General features: G+C 44.0%; 2 protein-coding genes across 2 annotated transcripts in view; one reads left to right on the top strand and one right to left on the bottom strand.

Moving 5' to 3' along the window:
• Positions 1–8346, bottom strand: part of LOC131109740 (collagen alpha-1(XI) chain-like) — a 56947-nt gene extending 48601 nt beyond the window's left edge. The window contains exon 1 of the mRNA XM_078789089.1: positions 8300–8346. The gene's annotated coding sequence lies outside the window, so the exon portion shown is untranslated. The remainder of the gene's footprint in view (positions 1–8299) is intronic.
• Positions 8347–9347: 1001 nt separating this feature from the next.
• Positions 9348–13182, top strand: LOC131109963 (alpha-amylase). Its single transcript, XM_058062552.2, has 9 exons — positions 9348–9799; positions 10264–10410; positions 10496–10693; positions 11481–11711; positions 11994–12127; positions 12201–12423; positions 12511–12632; positions 12724–12849; positions 12926–13182. The coding sequence occupies exons 1-9, from the start codon at positions 9611–9613 to the stop codon at positions 13113–13115; spliced, it is 1560 nt and encodes a 519-aa protein (XP_057918535.2). The 5' UTR covers positions 9348–9610; the 3' UTR covers positions 13116–13182.
• The last annotated feature ends 2052 nt before the right edge of the window (positions 13183–15234 follow it).

Here is a 15234-nt window from a genome sequence, read left to right as displayed (position 1 = left end):
ATGGACCGGCAGAGTCTTTCATTTTCTGGATGATTTGACCGGCGGGGGCCTCTTTGTAGTTGGGAGGCATGTGATTACACGCGGCGCATACGCTGCCAACATGCGCCAGGCCGACGATGTATAATTATTCATACATGCTTCAAACGCACAGCAGCTACACAAATAAAGTCCTCAAACGTTGGCTTTGATTCGCTTGTGTTCAGGATGTGTTGGGCCAAGTTAGAAGCTTCCAAACGTCAACCAGCACACTTTCCTGTGGATTCACAGCCAAGAAAAAGTACGAGAATAAATGCAGCTTAGATGCTAATATAAAATGTGATGGGGCAACATCTCCTTAGCGTTTCTATGACGGCACTGAAGCAGACAACAGCTCATCGGTCCCTTTGCCAAATATGCTTCCAAACACTTGAAAAACATATTTTACCCAACCCAGCTGTGTGCTACAGCGGCGTCTTTGTGTTTCGGTTAATTTTAGCAGTTTGGATGCAAGCTTTCACAGAGCTTTAAACCCACAACCACTGGACTCCCACGTGTCAAAACTCATCACGACTCCTCTTTTTTGGTCAGAAGTGCATCGCAAACAATAGAAATGGATAGAAAGTATGCAAATGATCAAACAAGAGCTGACAAAACTGAGTCAACTGACACGTACAGACACATTATACAGTATTTTCCGAACTATAAGTCGCACTTTTTTTCATAGGTTGGCTGTTCCTGCGACTTATACTCCAGAGCGACTTATGTACGTTTTTGTCTACCTGATTATGCATTTTCGGCCTTGTGCATCTTATACTCCAGTGCGACTTATGTATCTTTTTGTCTACCTAGCTGCTTTTGTTGCCTGCAGTCTGGAAGGACATCCTCCTCTTCTTCTCCCAGATTTCCTTGCATCAACACACAGAATCCATGACAATAAAAAAGCACAGCCACGGCCACGGCCAAAAAGGGCCCCTGGGCCGCACTTTGGACCCCTCTGGTAATTGGAATGAACGGCAGCACAAGGGGTGGCAAGACAGGGAATTCCAAAGACGTTTACTCATGATGCCAAATGAAAAATAATGCAGGGTTGGCGATAAATGCCCACCTTGGAATGACATGTTACTAGCAGCCGGGAAAATAAAGAGGCAGTTTTGCTTGTTTGTATTATTTTGTGACATTTCTCCAATGTGCTCCTGACTCCACAAAAGTCAACATCCACCTGGAAATATGCATTTGTCGACATGAAAGTGACATGATTGTGCAGGAAGTAAGACGCTTTCCCACAACGACGTTAATGACATGTTTACCTCTCACCCCTCTCATGTTTGATGTCTTTCATTGGCTTAGCATCAACTCAAGGCTGGCAAGAAGACAAAATGAAAATGCAGGTTTGGACCTGGCATGTCCGGATGTTTGGTCATATTTCCAAATGTTACATGCGGAGGACTAAAGATCGACTTCTTGCTTGAGGATCTTCCGCTCATCTGTACGTTTCTGTAATCTTTTGATTGGAGCCGAGTGTTTCTTGTCATGCTTTTTGTCAAACAGCGTAACAAAGGCTATCACATTTGAAGGCAAAAATGATCCAATGTGGAGTCAAGGCCAAGATTTGAGATGTGACGACATTTAATAGAAAACACATTACAGTGGAACCTCCAACCTGGAACACAATGGTTCGATTCAGGAAGTCCTGTCCGTGGAAATGCTTTCCAGACATGCGTTTACATTTTTACATCCAAGTGTACATCATACAAGTGTTAAAATAAGTTGAGCACAGTTCATAAAACAAGAAAATTAAAAAAGAAAAATTGAACAAATGAGCAATCATTTTGCAATAATAAAGATGAAATTATATTAAAAAAGTACAGTCATGGGGTGAAAAATAGCATAAAAATGAAATATTACAGGAAAATCCATCCTTTTTCTATGCTGCTTATCCTCAAGAGCGTCGCGGGGGTGCTGGAGCCTATCCCAGCTGTCTTCAGGCGAGAGGCGGGGTTTACCCAGGACTGGTGGCCAGCCAATCACAGGGCACATATAGACAAACAACCATTCACATCCACCAACCATGCACTTGTCCCGGCAAGAGCGCGCTGCTTGTGGCTCCAGCAACAGTTTGGCGGATATTTCACATCCATGTTCACAAAAACATGGATGTGCACGTGTTAACGCATGATCACAGGATGGGTATCAAACCATGCAATGTTGGTGGAGGTTTTTTTTTTAGAGGGCGTCATAGTTAAATTGGTGTATCCCAATGACGTTGGTAGTTAGCCAGCTCATATTAACTAGTTTTCTGGAAAAAGAAATATGTGATATAAGATAAAAATATAAAATATTATTTCAGAAGAAAGATGAAATATTTGGGAAATACCAAAACAGCAAAAAGAAAAAAAATATTATATATATATATATATATATATATATATATTTTAATGGGCTTTTTCGCCTATACGACAGAGCTGAGATGCTTTTTTTCCCCAAATGTCTGCCAGCGCGTATTCAAGGTGTGTCAGGCATATCTGGAGCGTGTCGGATATTGCAGTAATGTGACATCATGTCACTTTCTACCGTGCTCTGTGATTGACAGCTTGTATTCAAGAAGAAGAACCATCACATTCTGTCTCCTTTTGTTGACAAGAGCGATTATTTTAAGCTCCAGGAGGCCCATTGCTCTTCACAGGACAGTAAGTCCAGCCACCAACACCTAAACAGGAACTTGAAAAGTATAGCTGCCGACTGTGTGCGTCTCCATCGTTGAGCGTAGCCGCTCAGTGGGCGTGCGCTGGCGTGTGTGATTTTCTGCGTTTATATTTGCAGCAAGGTATCAATTTGGTGAACCGTGCACCAGTAATAAACTTCTATTCCAGTGCTGCCCGCGCTCCGGCCTCCACCGCAGGCTGCGGCGTGGACGCTCGCCCAGGAAGCTGCCGCCAAGCAAAGCTGTGCAAGCGCCTCTGAGGTTTACTCCACTGCAAGCTGATGCTTCTTTGGCAATTATTCCCTTATTATTCCCTTCTATAAACACAGCGTATTTACATGATTAGTTAGCCGGATGACACATCAACACTTCAATGGTGGAAGCAACTTTTGGGTGAATATTGTCCCTCTGATAATCCACCGTAGGATTGTTAGGCCTTGGTGGAGGTCTGCACCTGACTGAGTATCATTGTCTTTATTTTTATTATACAGAAACCACAAAATCAATTTCACCGAACATTTGAGAAGTGAGGCACACCGCCCTCTTTTCTCAAATTTTTACCATAAGATTATGCGCAGCACGACGCACCTGCGCCCCATCCCTCCCAGCGGCGCAAGTGGGATAGAAGGCATGAGGGTTTAACTCAGCCGAGTGTAATCTTAACCAATCAAATGAACGCCTCTCAAAGGGCATCATGCCTGGATGAGGGGAGGGGAGGGCAGGGGAGGGGAGGGAGGGGCGTGCATGCAGCACAGCAGTAGCGCTTCCCATTATGCGTGACGTCTTTGATCTGACATCAGATGTGATGATGTGATGGGACAATGAATATAAAAATGTGCATGCTGCTTCAGAGGCTTACATTAAATAGTGGTTGCTGGTTGCATTGAAATGTGCCTGACATTCTGAAGAACCTGTCTGTTCGGTTTTGGGTGATGAGTGTACAGCCAATTTACCACTGCGTAGGGTGCGCTTCGCCTGCACCAGGAATAGACCAGGTCAGAGCTGGTGATTTTTCAGCGCACCTTTGTCGCTGAAAGAACAATTGTCACTGACCAGAGCTGAAAGTATGGTGCGCCGCCATGCCCATCTTGGCGCAGCCCAGTCTACCAGATTGGCTAACTAACTAACTAACTAGCTACATTTATAGGTCAGAAAAGTGGAAAAACATCATAGGTCCTCCAGGGCGCACTTTTACCGTCTAGGTGAATATTATCCGAATTAATATTATACTGTGTACTCTGTATTCTTGCTGTAATGTAGTATCTTCAGCATTTATTTCCAGTATTTGCAGTAAGCTGTGCAGTGTGTGAAAGGTACGGGATGGGGGGTGGGGGGTGGGGGGTGGGGGGGTGAATGCTACCTGACTCACAGTGGGAATACTTTGGAAAAAATGACAAGTCCTTTTAGAGGTGGAATGATTCCATATGCGGGAATGCCTTTCTCCAGACTACTGCTCTTAAATGGTTCCAGACTTTGTATGGAGCTTTACGTTACCGCCTAAGAAAGTACGGTACAGGGTATGCTGACAGGATCCCAAACACTGGCGCCCCCTATGGGTCCAAATACTCTGGAAGAGGTGCTGGCGTACATAAATACACACATCTACACACAAATGGTAACCCCGGGCTCCGCCTTGCCGTATGCCGCACGGAGCTGGTATGAGCCTACAACAGGCGTTTTAATCTTACGGAATGACTTTTCCTGATTAGAAGTATTGACGAAAAAGAAGAAAAGGAAGGAAGACTCCACCTTATGTTGGACTTTAGTTTGGATTTTCTGCTTTGGAGATTTGGAGATAATTCCCCAGCGTGGACATACTGAGCTAACTAGCTTGTATGCTCCGTAGAGCAACAGAAAAAGCCATAAACACATCATCAACTATTTCAGTTTTACAGTCTGTCAATATGTTGCCGATAATATCGGTCAGACATCCCAATTAGTTTCCGAATCCCGCCCGTGACCCTGCTTGATGGCAGCCATGTTTTTCAACCAATTGTGCTCAAATTGAACACACGTGTGCTCATCAGGCCCCTGAAGGCATGAAGCCAAATTTGGTGAGGATTCGGTTTAACACACTAAGGTTACCGCATGTGAGAAGTTTCAAGTCAGTCCGACTTTGCGGTTTAATAAGAGCTACCATGTGGTGTATTCGCCATAAAAGTAATAGCACAGGCGACACAGTCGGGGTGCCGGCTTGGACACATTTTCACCCCTTTGCGTGCAGTTTCGTGGAAGTTTGAAAAGTGAGCTTGCTTGAGCAGGCGGGACTTTGAATGTAGAGCCCCCCCCCCTCAAAAAAAAGCCACAGTGCTGTGCTGGGTTTAAGAAAGTGTCCATTTTATTTCTACTGCTATTGTTTTTGTGGTTAGACCTGACATTTAAGGTTTTGAAGAGCTGACCCAGCTGTGGGTTCGGCCCCCCCCCCATCATCTCACAGTGTCTAATTGTATCTTTCACCTCCCTTTCTGGCTCCTTCCAGCTTTTTATGTCCCTTTTAACAGGAGCAGAAGCAGTGTGGAAGTCTCATTTGTTGTCTTAGCGTCTTATAGCGGAGATGACTCCTCAGACGTGCGTAGGGTGAGGGGTGATGGGGGGGGGGGGGGGGGGGGCGTTCCGAGTGGAGGCACTGTGGAAACAATGCCGCGTCCAGCTGGCAGCGCTTGCAAACCGCCGCGGGGGGAAAGCGTCCCTGCAGTCCACACACTGTGGGAGGTGTCGGTGATGGAAAATATAATGTAGCGCTCATACGTTTTCCACTTGGATCCACGCAGGATGTGCTGTGGGCACCATGCTGACTCGTCTTAGTGGAAGGCCACATACGAGATTTCATGGAGACCCAACCGGACTGTGATAACTACGATGACGCTCCAACGCTCCAATGCATGGAAATATACGTATGGCAGAGTACTTCTAAACTTATAATATTACCTTGTTTCTACACTTACATGACAAGTGAGAATATGAGCAGTCTTGGGCGCTTTCTTGTGAAATCAAGAGAGCGTTTTTACCTTACTTTTACACTTTAAAGGGGAACTGGACTTGTTTTGGTATTTTTACCCATCATTAATAAAACAATATTTGACAATTAAAATAAACTGATTTTACAAAATTTAATGAGATAGTAATTCATGTAAATATATTTAAAATAAAATTAAATATTATATTTGATATGTTGTGATTATTTTATGTACATTTCAATGTTATGACAGTGTCTCAGTATTACATTTATCATTTGTTACTTGAAGTAAATGAAGGTATCAAATATAGAAGATATATAACATGACCTAAAAATGAGTGAGTTGACATCAGGTACAATAGTGATTCATGTCCATAATGCATTACAACATATCTAATAATACATTACGTGACTAGAAGGGGCTGCTATGTATGTAAAAAGTGATAAAAAGGTGAGTAATACGGAATATATTTGTATTAAATCACACCTGACTTGGACGGTTATTGGGGTTTTGAGCCAAACCTGAGACCGCCCTCTAGTGGCCACAGTTCACAAGTGCACCCTGAATGCCACAAAGAGGGTGTTGTGATGAGCAACGATGAGGATCAAACCAGAGGAACAAACACCAAGGATGGAATGGAAGAGTAGGACTTGAAAAATGGCATATATTTTGGAAGAATTAAGTCAAAATATTAAAACATAAAAGATGTCATTTAATGAATGAATAACTTTATGAGAATAATGTAATATTATGAGGAAAAATCTGTGGAAAAGGTTGAAATATGAGGGAAAAAAATACAAACAAAGTTGGCCTAAATGGGGGTGCCAAGCCTTCCCGCTTCCAGTCTGCTCAAGGGAATCTGCAGGAAGAAAACCCAGGCAAGGAGAAGGCAGGGACTGCTAACCAAACTAACTAAATAGGAAGAAAGCGACACCCTGTACTCACAAATGCGCCATTACCCCCCCCCCATGGGTCAAACCATGATGATGATACACCATTACCCCCCACCCCCCAAATACCCAGCTCCTACTTCCATGTACGAGATGTTGCTCAGCTGCAGGAAATGATGTAACCCAACGACGGTGACGCGCCACAAGGCTAATGCTTTTACGAGGTGACCTGCTTTACATAACTGGTTCCACATGGAAAATGGTACGTTGATATTCAGGAAATGTTTTTAAATAACGATCTGGAAGGTTGCCACGACAAGATTAGGGACTGCTAAAAGTCAAATGATGCAATCAAAAGAAATTGTTTTGTTTACTTTGGACTCCAACATGCCAATACACAATATATATATATATATATATATATATATATATATATATATATATATATATATATATATATATATATATATATATATATATATATATTATGGTACAGACAGAACACTCTAAGAGTCATATTGTTGAAGCTAAAAATGACTGCATTGTTTTCACATAGCGTGTATAGTACAGGTTGTACAGTTGAGCCAATGTGCATTAATCATTTACCATCAAGGTCAATGGAGGTCATTTCCAACGCAAACAGCTGGAGGTGCACAAGTAGAGCACACACACACACACACACACACACACACGCCTGAACACTCCAACCAAAATGGAAAGTACACAAAGTACAGTAAGTTGACACTCCAAACATTCTGGCTAGAAAGTTGAAATCATGCAATTATTGCACAGCTAGCATCATGTTAGCCTGCTATGGATTTCAAGTCACAAATTATGACTGAGGGGGGGAGGCAGAGAATGAACCTGTGACCCATCAATACTTTTATACATGTAATATATGAGAGAATAACTGGCAAAAAAATAACTAAAAATGGAATAGTGTTGTCACGATACACTCAAGTCACAAGATCATCCATTTTCTACCGCTTATCCTCACTAGGGTGGGGGGGGGGATGCTGGAGCCTATCCCAGCTGTCTTGGGGCGAGAGGCGGGGTCCACCCTGAACTTTAAATGGGACCTATGATGCTTTTTCCACGTTTCTGACCCATAAATGGAATATTAGGATGTTGGATTCTGGTGCTAAACCATGCTAATGTTTCAGATAATGAAGTTTGCGTATTTGGTAAAATGGGTGTGAATCTCAGCAGTGAGGACCATTCCAACACATCTGATGCACTGCTGGCGATACCATACTTTATCAATACATGGAAGTTTCTGGATGCGATATGATGCCATAATCATTTAGTTCAAATCAATGCCATCCGATACAGTATGATGCAATTCAACATGATGCAAATAAGCAAAGGGAAAACTGGAATTCAGTATGGTCCTCCAAAAAGGATTTGGGTTTATTCCTTCTAGGCACTTGGCAGTAAATCCAACTAAAGTGTTTGTCTTTTTTCCTATGCATCGCTTCTTCATCATTCTTTTTGCCATCTTAAAACACTTTGACATCGGCTATGGAAATCCAATAGCAGTGCTTCAGTGGTGGAGTCAAACAATCAACAATAATTACCGCTGTAAAAAATTAAAGGGAAGGTGACACTTTCAACAGTGGAATCAATGTTTGTTTATATTCCTGTCTGCTAATGTGAATGAGCCAGCTAGCTAGCTAGAATTAGCTAGGCTAATACAGTAGTGAGGAGCACTTGTTGCAGGGACGGACAAATAGCTCCTGGACAATTTGGAAAGCAGCTGAAGATCCACTGACCTGATTTGCTTGGTTCTTCCCCGGTGTCCGACCAGGAACTAGACGGGGGGGGGGGGGGGGTGGCGGTAGACTTGTCCGTGTTGGGGTGTCCCCCTTTTAAGATGGAATGGAAGAGTAGAAACTTCCTCGCTTCTGCTTGCGTGCGAACGTCCATGCTGTTTTACTAGTAGTTGGATGTGCCTCACGGCTTCCGTATTTATTCAATACAAAAGGCCAAATAGTGATGGTGCATTCATGGTGCCTGGGGAACAGCAACTGCGGTGAAGTTGAACATGATAAACCACAAACGCATCGAGATGATTTCACCTGTCAATTGCATCCATACCCATACCCAATGCATGTACCTTCAGGATGTACCTGATGTACCTGAATGTAACTATTAAGCATGTTTATTGAAATAAACAATTTTTATAACCCTTTTTTAATAACCCTGTACCAAAGAGTTCAACTCCTCATTGGGGGGAGGAGGACAACGAGAACTGAGGGACTATAATAATACTTGTAGGAGCTATTTAGTAGTGTGTTCCTAGCTTTATAATATCTGTTGATTTATTTTTTGTTGTTTTGTTTGGATTACTTGATAATATTTTCTTGTTAGTTATTTATTTGTTCATTTATCAGATTTTGTTGGGGTTAATTGGTAGTTTATTTGGGGTTTATTTCATTGGGGAACACCATGGTCACCTGAAATGTATTTATGTGGGCAGTTCTCACAGGACCAGCATGCACCGAGGTGGGACTATGGTTTTTGTACCAAAGCAAGAGAGGCAACAGGAGACAATGCCTTTGTTCTTTTTATGTTTGCTTGCTTGGTAATAAAAGAAATAGGAAGAACTGTGCTACACAGGGAGCAACGGAGATGCCAATTTCTTCTTCTGTTCTTCTAAGCTGCTAGTTAGCTTTGGTTACTGTTAGTATGGCTGGTAGTCTTTGGCAAACACAGCATTGCGTTGCAGACTCGTGCGTTCAATACTGAATAATCATTTACTCAGCCAGGCAGAATGAAACAGATTTTAGTGGGAAGTTTGGGGATTTAGGGTTGTGGAAATTCTAAATGACCACTCCAGGATGAAGCTATGCGTGGTAGGAGCCTGTTCCATATGGTGCACAATACAGAAGACCAGTTTTCTGGGATGTAGCGGTTCGGTGGTCATGTTTAGACGGACCGTGAGAAGGTTATGCTAAGTCGCAGCTGAGTAACCCGCCTTGACATTTTTCCCAGCCTCACATTGGCTGCCTGCGGAAGACAAGGTGTACAAACACAGGTGTGACGCTTCACTTCTGGCGTCTCCTGCTGTTGACGTTTTTTCGATGATTCAGGCTGACAGCAGCATGAGGTGGGTCATCCTGTGGGCGCTGCTCGGGCTCAGCGTAGCCCAGCATGATCCCCACATCAGGCAGGGCAGGACGGCCATCGTCCATCTCTTTGAGTGGCGCTGGGCGGACATCGCCGACGAGTGCGAGCGTTTCTTGGGGCCCAACGGCTTTGGAGGAGTTCAGGTACATGATGTTTTTGGTTTTGATATGCTAATGCAGAATCCTCTTTTATTGCAGTTAATTGGATCCTGACCCAAAGTGGGATTCCTTCTTTATAAATGGAAAATGTAGTAGTTCTAGCATAAAAAACCTGTTGATGACCTTCTAAATATAATTATTATTAGAGCCTTGTAGACATGATTACCCAAAATATTACACACAAACAAAGCTGCCAAATTTGTCAAGTGGGAGAAAACTGTACTTAAAAATCACAAAAAACGAAGCAGTTCCTAAACTTGTTTACGCCTTGGGCCAATTGAGAACTTTCAGCATGTTCTTGCATACCCTAAAGAAGTAGTTTTTGAATTTTTGCCATTTTTTTCCAAAGACTGACAAATGGGACATGTAGTATTATATATTTGAAGTGAACGTACGATGACATTATGAGGTCATTTATGTGTTTGAACAATTTTTTTCTTTGTTTGCAGATCTCACCTCCTAACGAACACATTGTGCTGAACAATCCCTGGAGGCCATGGTGGCAACGATATCAGCCAGTCGGCTACAACCTGTGTTCCAGGTCTGGCAACGAGAGCGAGCTGAGAGACATGATCACCAGATGCAACGACGTCGGGGTGAGTCCTCGTGGTGGGATGTCCAGATTAGGCTCTTGGATAGAACAGCAAAAACACTGCCATGCTTTTCAAAATGAACCCGTAGGTCAACATCTACGTGGACGCCGTCATCAACCACATGTGCGGCGCCGCTGGCGGTGAGGGAACCCACTCCTCGTGTGGGACCTGGTTCAGCGCCAGCACTAAAAACTTCCCTAGTGTTCCCTACAGCAGCTGGGACTTCAACGACCACAAATGCCGAACCGGAAGCGGCGAGATCGAGAACTACAAGGACGCGTACCAGGTGACAAAAAGCACTTTGAAAAAAAAAAGTCATTTGTTGAAAAGAACCATTCAAGTGAAAGAGAAATGGCTGTTTATCAGCTGAGCAAGCGTTTACAAAAAATGACTAACCACAAGAAAAACATTTCTCAGCAGGACTCAGTAACGACTAGCTCCACCGTTCTTGTTCATCACTTCAAAAATGTGCATATTGTAGAAATGTTTCAACTGGTCTTAAAATGTTGATGTGTTAATGTTATGTGATGTCGGTGAAAAAGCCTATTAATAGAATCCGTTTCACTCCTTTCCCATTTTAGCAGGCTTTTAAAACATTTCTAAATATTTTGTCTTAAAAATGCTTTGTAAATTGTTGTAAAATTATGACTTTATTCTCTTAATATTACATAACTTTTCCCCAACCAAATTTGCCAAAAAACAAACAATTAAAATTACCATACAAAAAATGCATTACATGAAATTGTATTGTTTTTCCCCCACCATAATGACTTTTTTCTCTTAATATTTTTACTTTATTCTCATAAAATTCTAGCTGTTTTTTCCATTACTGATGATGTTTTTTCAACTTTTCAACTATTACAAGGTCCACAAATTTCTGATCAAACTGAACCCTGATGTTCAAAAACAAGGCAGTCAAGCCAGGAAGACAAAGTCCTTCTTCCTGTGCTGAGATGAAGCAGACAGTAATCTAAACAGTCAACAAGGATTGTCCAAAATAGGCCAGCAGAAAAGGATTTATCACACCCTTCCCAACTCAAGGTCATTTTCTTGGTCTGTGTTTTCTTGCCCAGGTGCGTGACTGTCGCCTGGTTGGCCTCCTGGACCTGGCCCTGGAGAAGGACTACGTCCGGGACAAGGTGGCCGAGTTCATGAACAAGCTGATCGAGCTGGGTGTCGCTGGATTCCGGGTTGACGCCTGCAAACACATGTGGCCCGGCGACTTGGCCGCCGTCTACGGTCGCCTGCACAACCTCAGCAACAAGTGGTTCCCTGATGGCTCCAGACCGTTCATTTACCAGGAGGTGCTTGGTCTACAGCAGACTGTTTTCTTTGACTATTTGGCTTTTTAAAAGTTAGTTGAATCCAGACTTCAACTTGCACGACTGAACTAAGATGGCTCTCAGATCCAACCTGTAAGGCCACCTTGCATTTAAACATAGTCTGGCTAGTCCCCAACTCTAGACCTGAATGTGAGCCATCAGTGAAAAAGCTGTAGGCAGTAGGATTATGTCACAGAAACATAGTGGAAGGGTTAGAATCCTGACTTGTCAATAAATATTGGATGCGTCTTCTGACCCTTCCAGGTTATTGATCTAGGAGGTGAACCAATCACGTCTGGAGAGTACTCGCACTTGGGACGAGTGACCGAGTTCAAATACGGAGCCAAACTGGGAACGGTCTTCCGAAAATGGCAAAGCGAGAAGCTGTGCTACACCAGGTCCGGACTAAGACGGCCAAAGTCTTCGTCACGTGATCGTGCCAAAATCATTTATTCAAAAGTCTGTGTGCAGAAACTGGGGAGAAGGTTGGGGATTCATGCCCGACGGCAATGCCGTCGTCTTTGTTGACAACCACGACAACCAGCGGGGACACGGTGCCGGCGGTGCGTCTATCGTTACCTTCTGGGACTCCAGGCTCTACAAAATGGCTGTCGGCTACATGCTGGCCCACCCTTACGGAGTAACCAGGGTCATGTCCAGTTTCCGTTGGAATCGTCACATTGTCAATGGAAAGGTTCTCCGTCATGACGCTCAGTTCACTTGGGAACCACAGTTGACCTTTGAGTTCCGTGACTGATGGAGCCTGGTCATCTTTTCTCAGGATCAGAACGACTGGATGGGACCGCCGAGTCATAGCGACGGAAGCACCAAGCCTGTTCCCATCAACCCCGATCAGACTTGTGGAGACGGTTGGGTGTGCGAGCACAGGTGGCGTCAAATCAAGTAAGTCCTTGATATCCTGGCTTTCAAGCTTCAAAGATTCATTCTCCAGGTCTCGGGGTCTCTGATTGCTCATGGCTGTCAAACCCTTCAGGAACATGGTCATTTTCCGCAATGTGGTCAACGGACAGCCTCATTCCAACTGGTGGGACAACCACGGTAACCAGGTTGCCTTTGGCCGTGGTGACCGTGGTTTCATTGTCTTCAACAACGATGACTGGTGTGACACGCATGATCCCTAAAGTCTGAAACCTGCCGCTGCCCGACGGTGCTTAACCTCATGTGGTCTCCTTTAGGGACCTGGATGTGACTCTGAACACCGGCATGCCCAGCGGCACCTACTGTGACGTCATCTCCGGCCAAAAGGAAGGTGACAGGTGCACAGGAAAGCAGATCCACGTCCGTGGTGACGGCCATGCCGACTTCCGGATCAGCAACCGGGACGAGGACCCCTTTGTGGCTATCCATGCTGAATCCAAACTGTAACCGCTTACTCTGAACAAACGAGCTACAAATGTCATGGCGGCATTAAAGGGGCTTCATGGTGAAAGGCTCTCTTCTGCTGTCTTCATGGTGCTGGAGGTGGTCAGGGTCACTGCTTGGGTTTTGGAGGCTATAGGAACACTCTGGGATGGTTCTGGGCTGGTGTAGAATTAGCATCTTTGCCTTGGGCTTTGGGTACCTGAGCTTCTGCCCTCAGGTTTACCACAGATTGGGAAGCTGGGAAGCCGGGAAGCTAGGAAGCTAGGAAGCTAGGAAGCTAGGAAGCTATCCTTATCAATGAATGAACTGATGGATGTCAATGGCGTCTTGACTGTTGCTGTCCATCCGGGATGGGAGACTACTCAGTGCTGACTAGGTTTACTGTGTCCATGTTCCATATTCCGTGCCTCCATTGCTGCATCCGTGTTTACTGTGTGTTCATTAATCAGCACAAAACAATCTTTCCACTTTTATGTTCTGTTCTGTACATCAACATCAGTTCCAGGAAGGAAATGGTACTTTTGCTAACTACCATTGGGGGACAGCCTTGTTGCCAAGCGACAGCGGAGAATGAAAGGTGCGTCTTTAAGGATATTCTCATAGATGTTTCAGGAAAATAGGATTTTATTATCCCTTCCCTAAAGAAAAGATCCTGCTATACGAGTTGTACACGGATTACTCTAAAGCAAAAGGTCTCAAGCTTGGAACTGGGAACGACCCATTTATGTTTGTCATTTTTATTGTTATTTATTCATTCATTTATTTTGTTTCTATTTTTCATACTTTTAAGTCAAACCAAGCAAGTTTATTTTTACATTATGATTACAGTATTATTGCAGTATTATGATGGTAATGGTAATGGTTTTATTTCATTTGACCATGCATCAGATTCCAATTGAGTGCATCCCATAATCAGTTCCCAGTTCCACATGTCCAAAAGGAGTAGGAAGAAGCAAAGCTTATTAAATCCTACCCCTCCATCTGGTACTTTTACTATCACTAACTGTTACATTTGTTCACTTCCTGCTTTCATAATATAGTTTAAGTTTTTTTATTATATTTGTTTATTTTATTTTTATATTTTTTTATGTGTTATTTTTTTTTTTTTGTCACGTACCGAAGTACTGGGTGATATGAGCATCCAATGCCATAATGGGTACCATAGTAAGTGTCAATATAGTGATATATATAGCACATCATGACTGGTTGTATTACACATATAAAGTGCATTTTAAAGGACATTTTTTGGGCATTTTTGTCAAAGAAGTGAGGAAGACTATGGTAGCTGCATGCACATAAATAACTCCTGATTTGAAATTAAATATCAAAATTGCATAATTTGGACTTGCTGGTTGGATTTGCGACCCCAAGTTTGGGTCCTGACCCAGCAGTTGGCCACCACTGTTGTAAAGCATATCACCATTTACTTTGTACAGTATTCCCCCATGAAAGTCATTGCTACTGTACGATGAGCATATCTTGAGTAAATCCGTTCTGCCGTCAGACATCTGCTTGGGGGAGGCGACGTTTTGGATGAACCTTGGCTGGCCTGTGAATGCCCTTCCTGCACTTCCTTCCTCCACTGAGGACTTCCTGTCATCGCAGTGTCACCCAGCACGGCCCCGGCACGGGGGCAAAGGGTGGACGCCTGAGACCCCCGCTGACAACTTCCTGTCCTCGTCTTCCCTCCCGTCCACCTTCACAGCCCGCCCACTGAGTTCTTGGCTTGGAGTTCAGACTTCTTTGCCAGAAGAGTCTGCTCGTCTCAGTTGTCATGGCAACGTGACCCAAGTTTGAGAGATGAGACCAGGATGAGACCAGGATGAGACCAGGATGAGGGTTCAAGGGGAGATGATCTTTGTTTTCACGACGTTAAGAGTGCAAACGAAGGACAACAAGGACGCCTCCGTCCCTGGGCCTGCCTCGCCTGCATCTCCTCAATTATTGACACCCCGATCCTCCCTCCCACCATCTCCACACTCCGGTCCGGTCCGGCTGTAGCTTCCGATTAGCCACCCAGATGTCAGCTTTGCCGAGCGAGCTCTTTGGCGCTGTCGCCCTGACTGATGCTCAGTGACACGGCTGTCAACGGCGTCCTCTTCCTGTTTCATATTTCATGGAG

Source organism: Doryrhamphus excisus, linkage group LG2, assembly GCF_037039965.1.
Source record: "Doryrhamphus excisus strain RoL-2023G ecotype Guam linkage group LG2, RoL_Dexc_Guam_v1.1, whole genome shotgun sequence".
Lineage (NCBI taxonomy): Eukaryota > Metazoa > Chordata > Actinopteri > Syngnathiformes > Syngnathidae > Doryrhamphus > Doryrhamphus excisus.
Note: the sequence above shows the minus strand (reverse complement) of the source record. Positions and strands in the feature narration are given on the sequence as shown.

What these genes read in the sequence shown, in the direction of transcription:
- LOC131109963 (XM_058062552.2), top strand. Translation starts at nt 9,611, where the DNA reads ATGATTCAGGCTGACAGCAGCATGAGGTGGGTCATCCTGTGGGCGCTG. An exon ending in ACTACAAGGACGCGTACCAG is followed by an intron (nt 10,694 to 11,480) that starts GTGACAAAAAGC and finishes TTTCTTGCCCAG; the next exon opens with GTGCGTGACTGTCGCCTGGT. An exon ending in GAGAAGCTGTGCTACACCAG is followed by an intron (nt 12,128 to 12,200) that starts GTCCGGACTAAG and finishes GTCTGTGTGCAG; the next exon opens with AAACTGGGGAGAAGGTTGGG.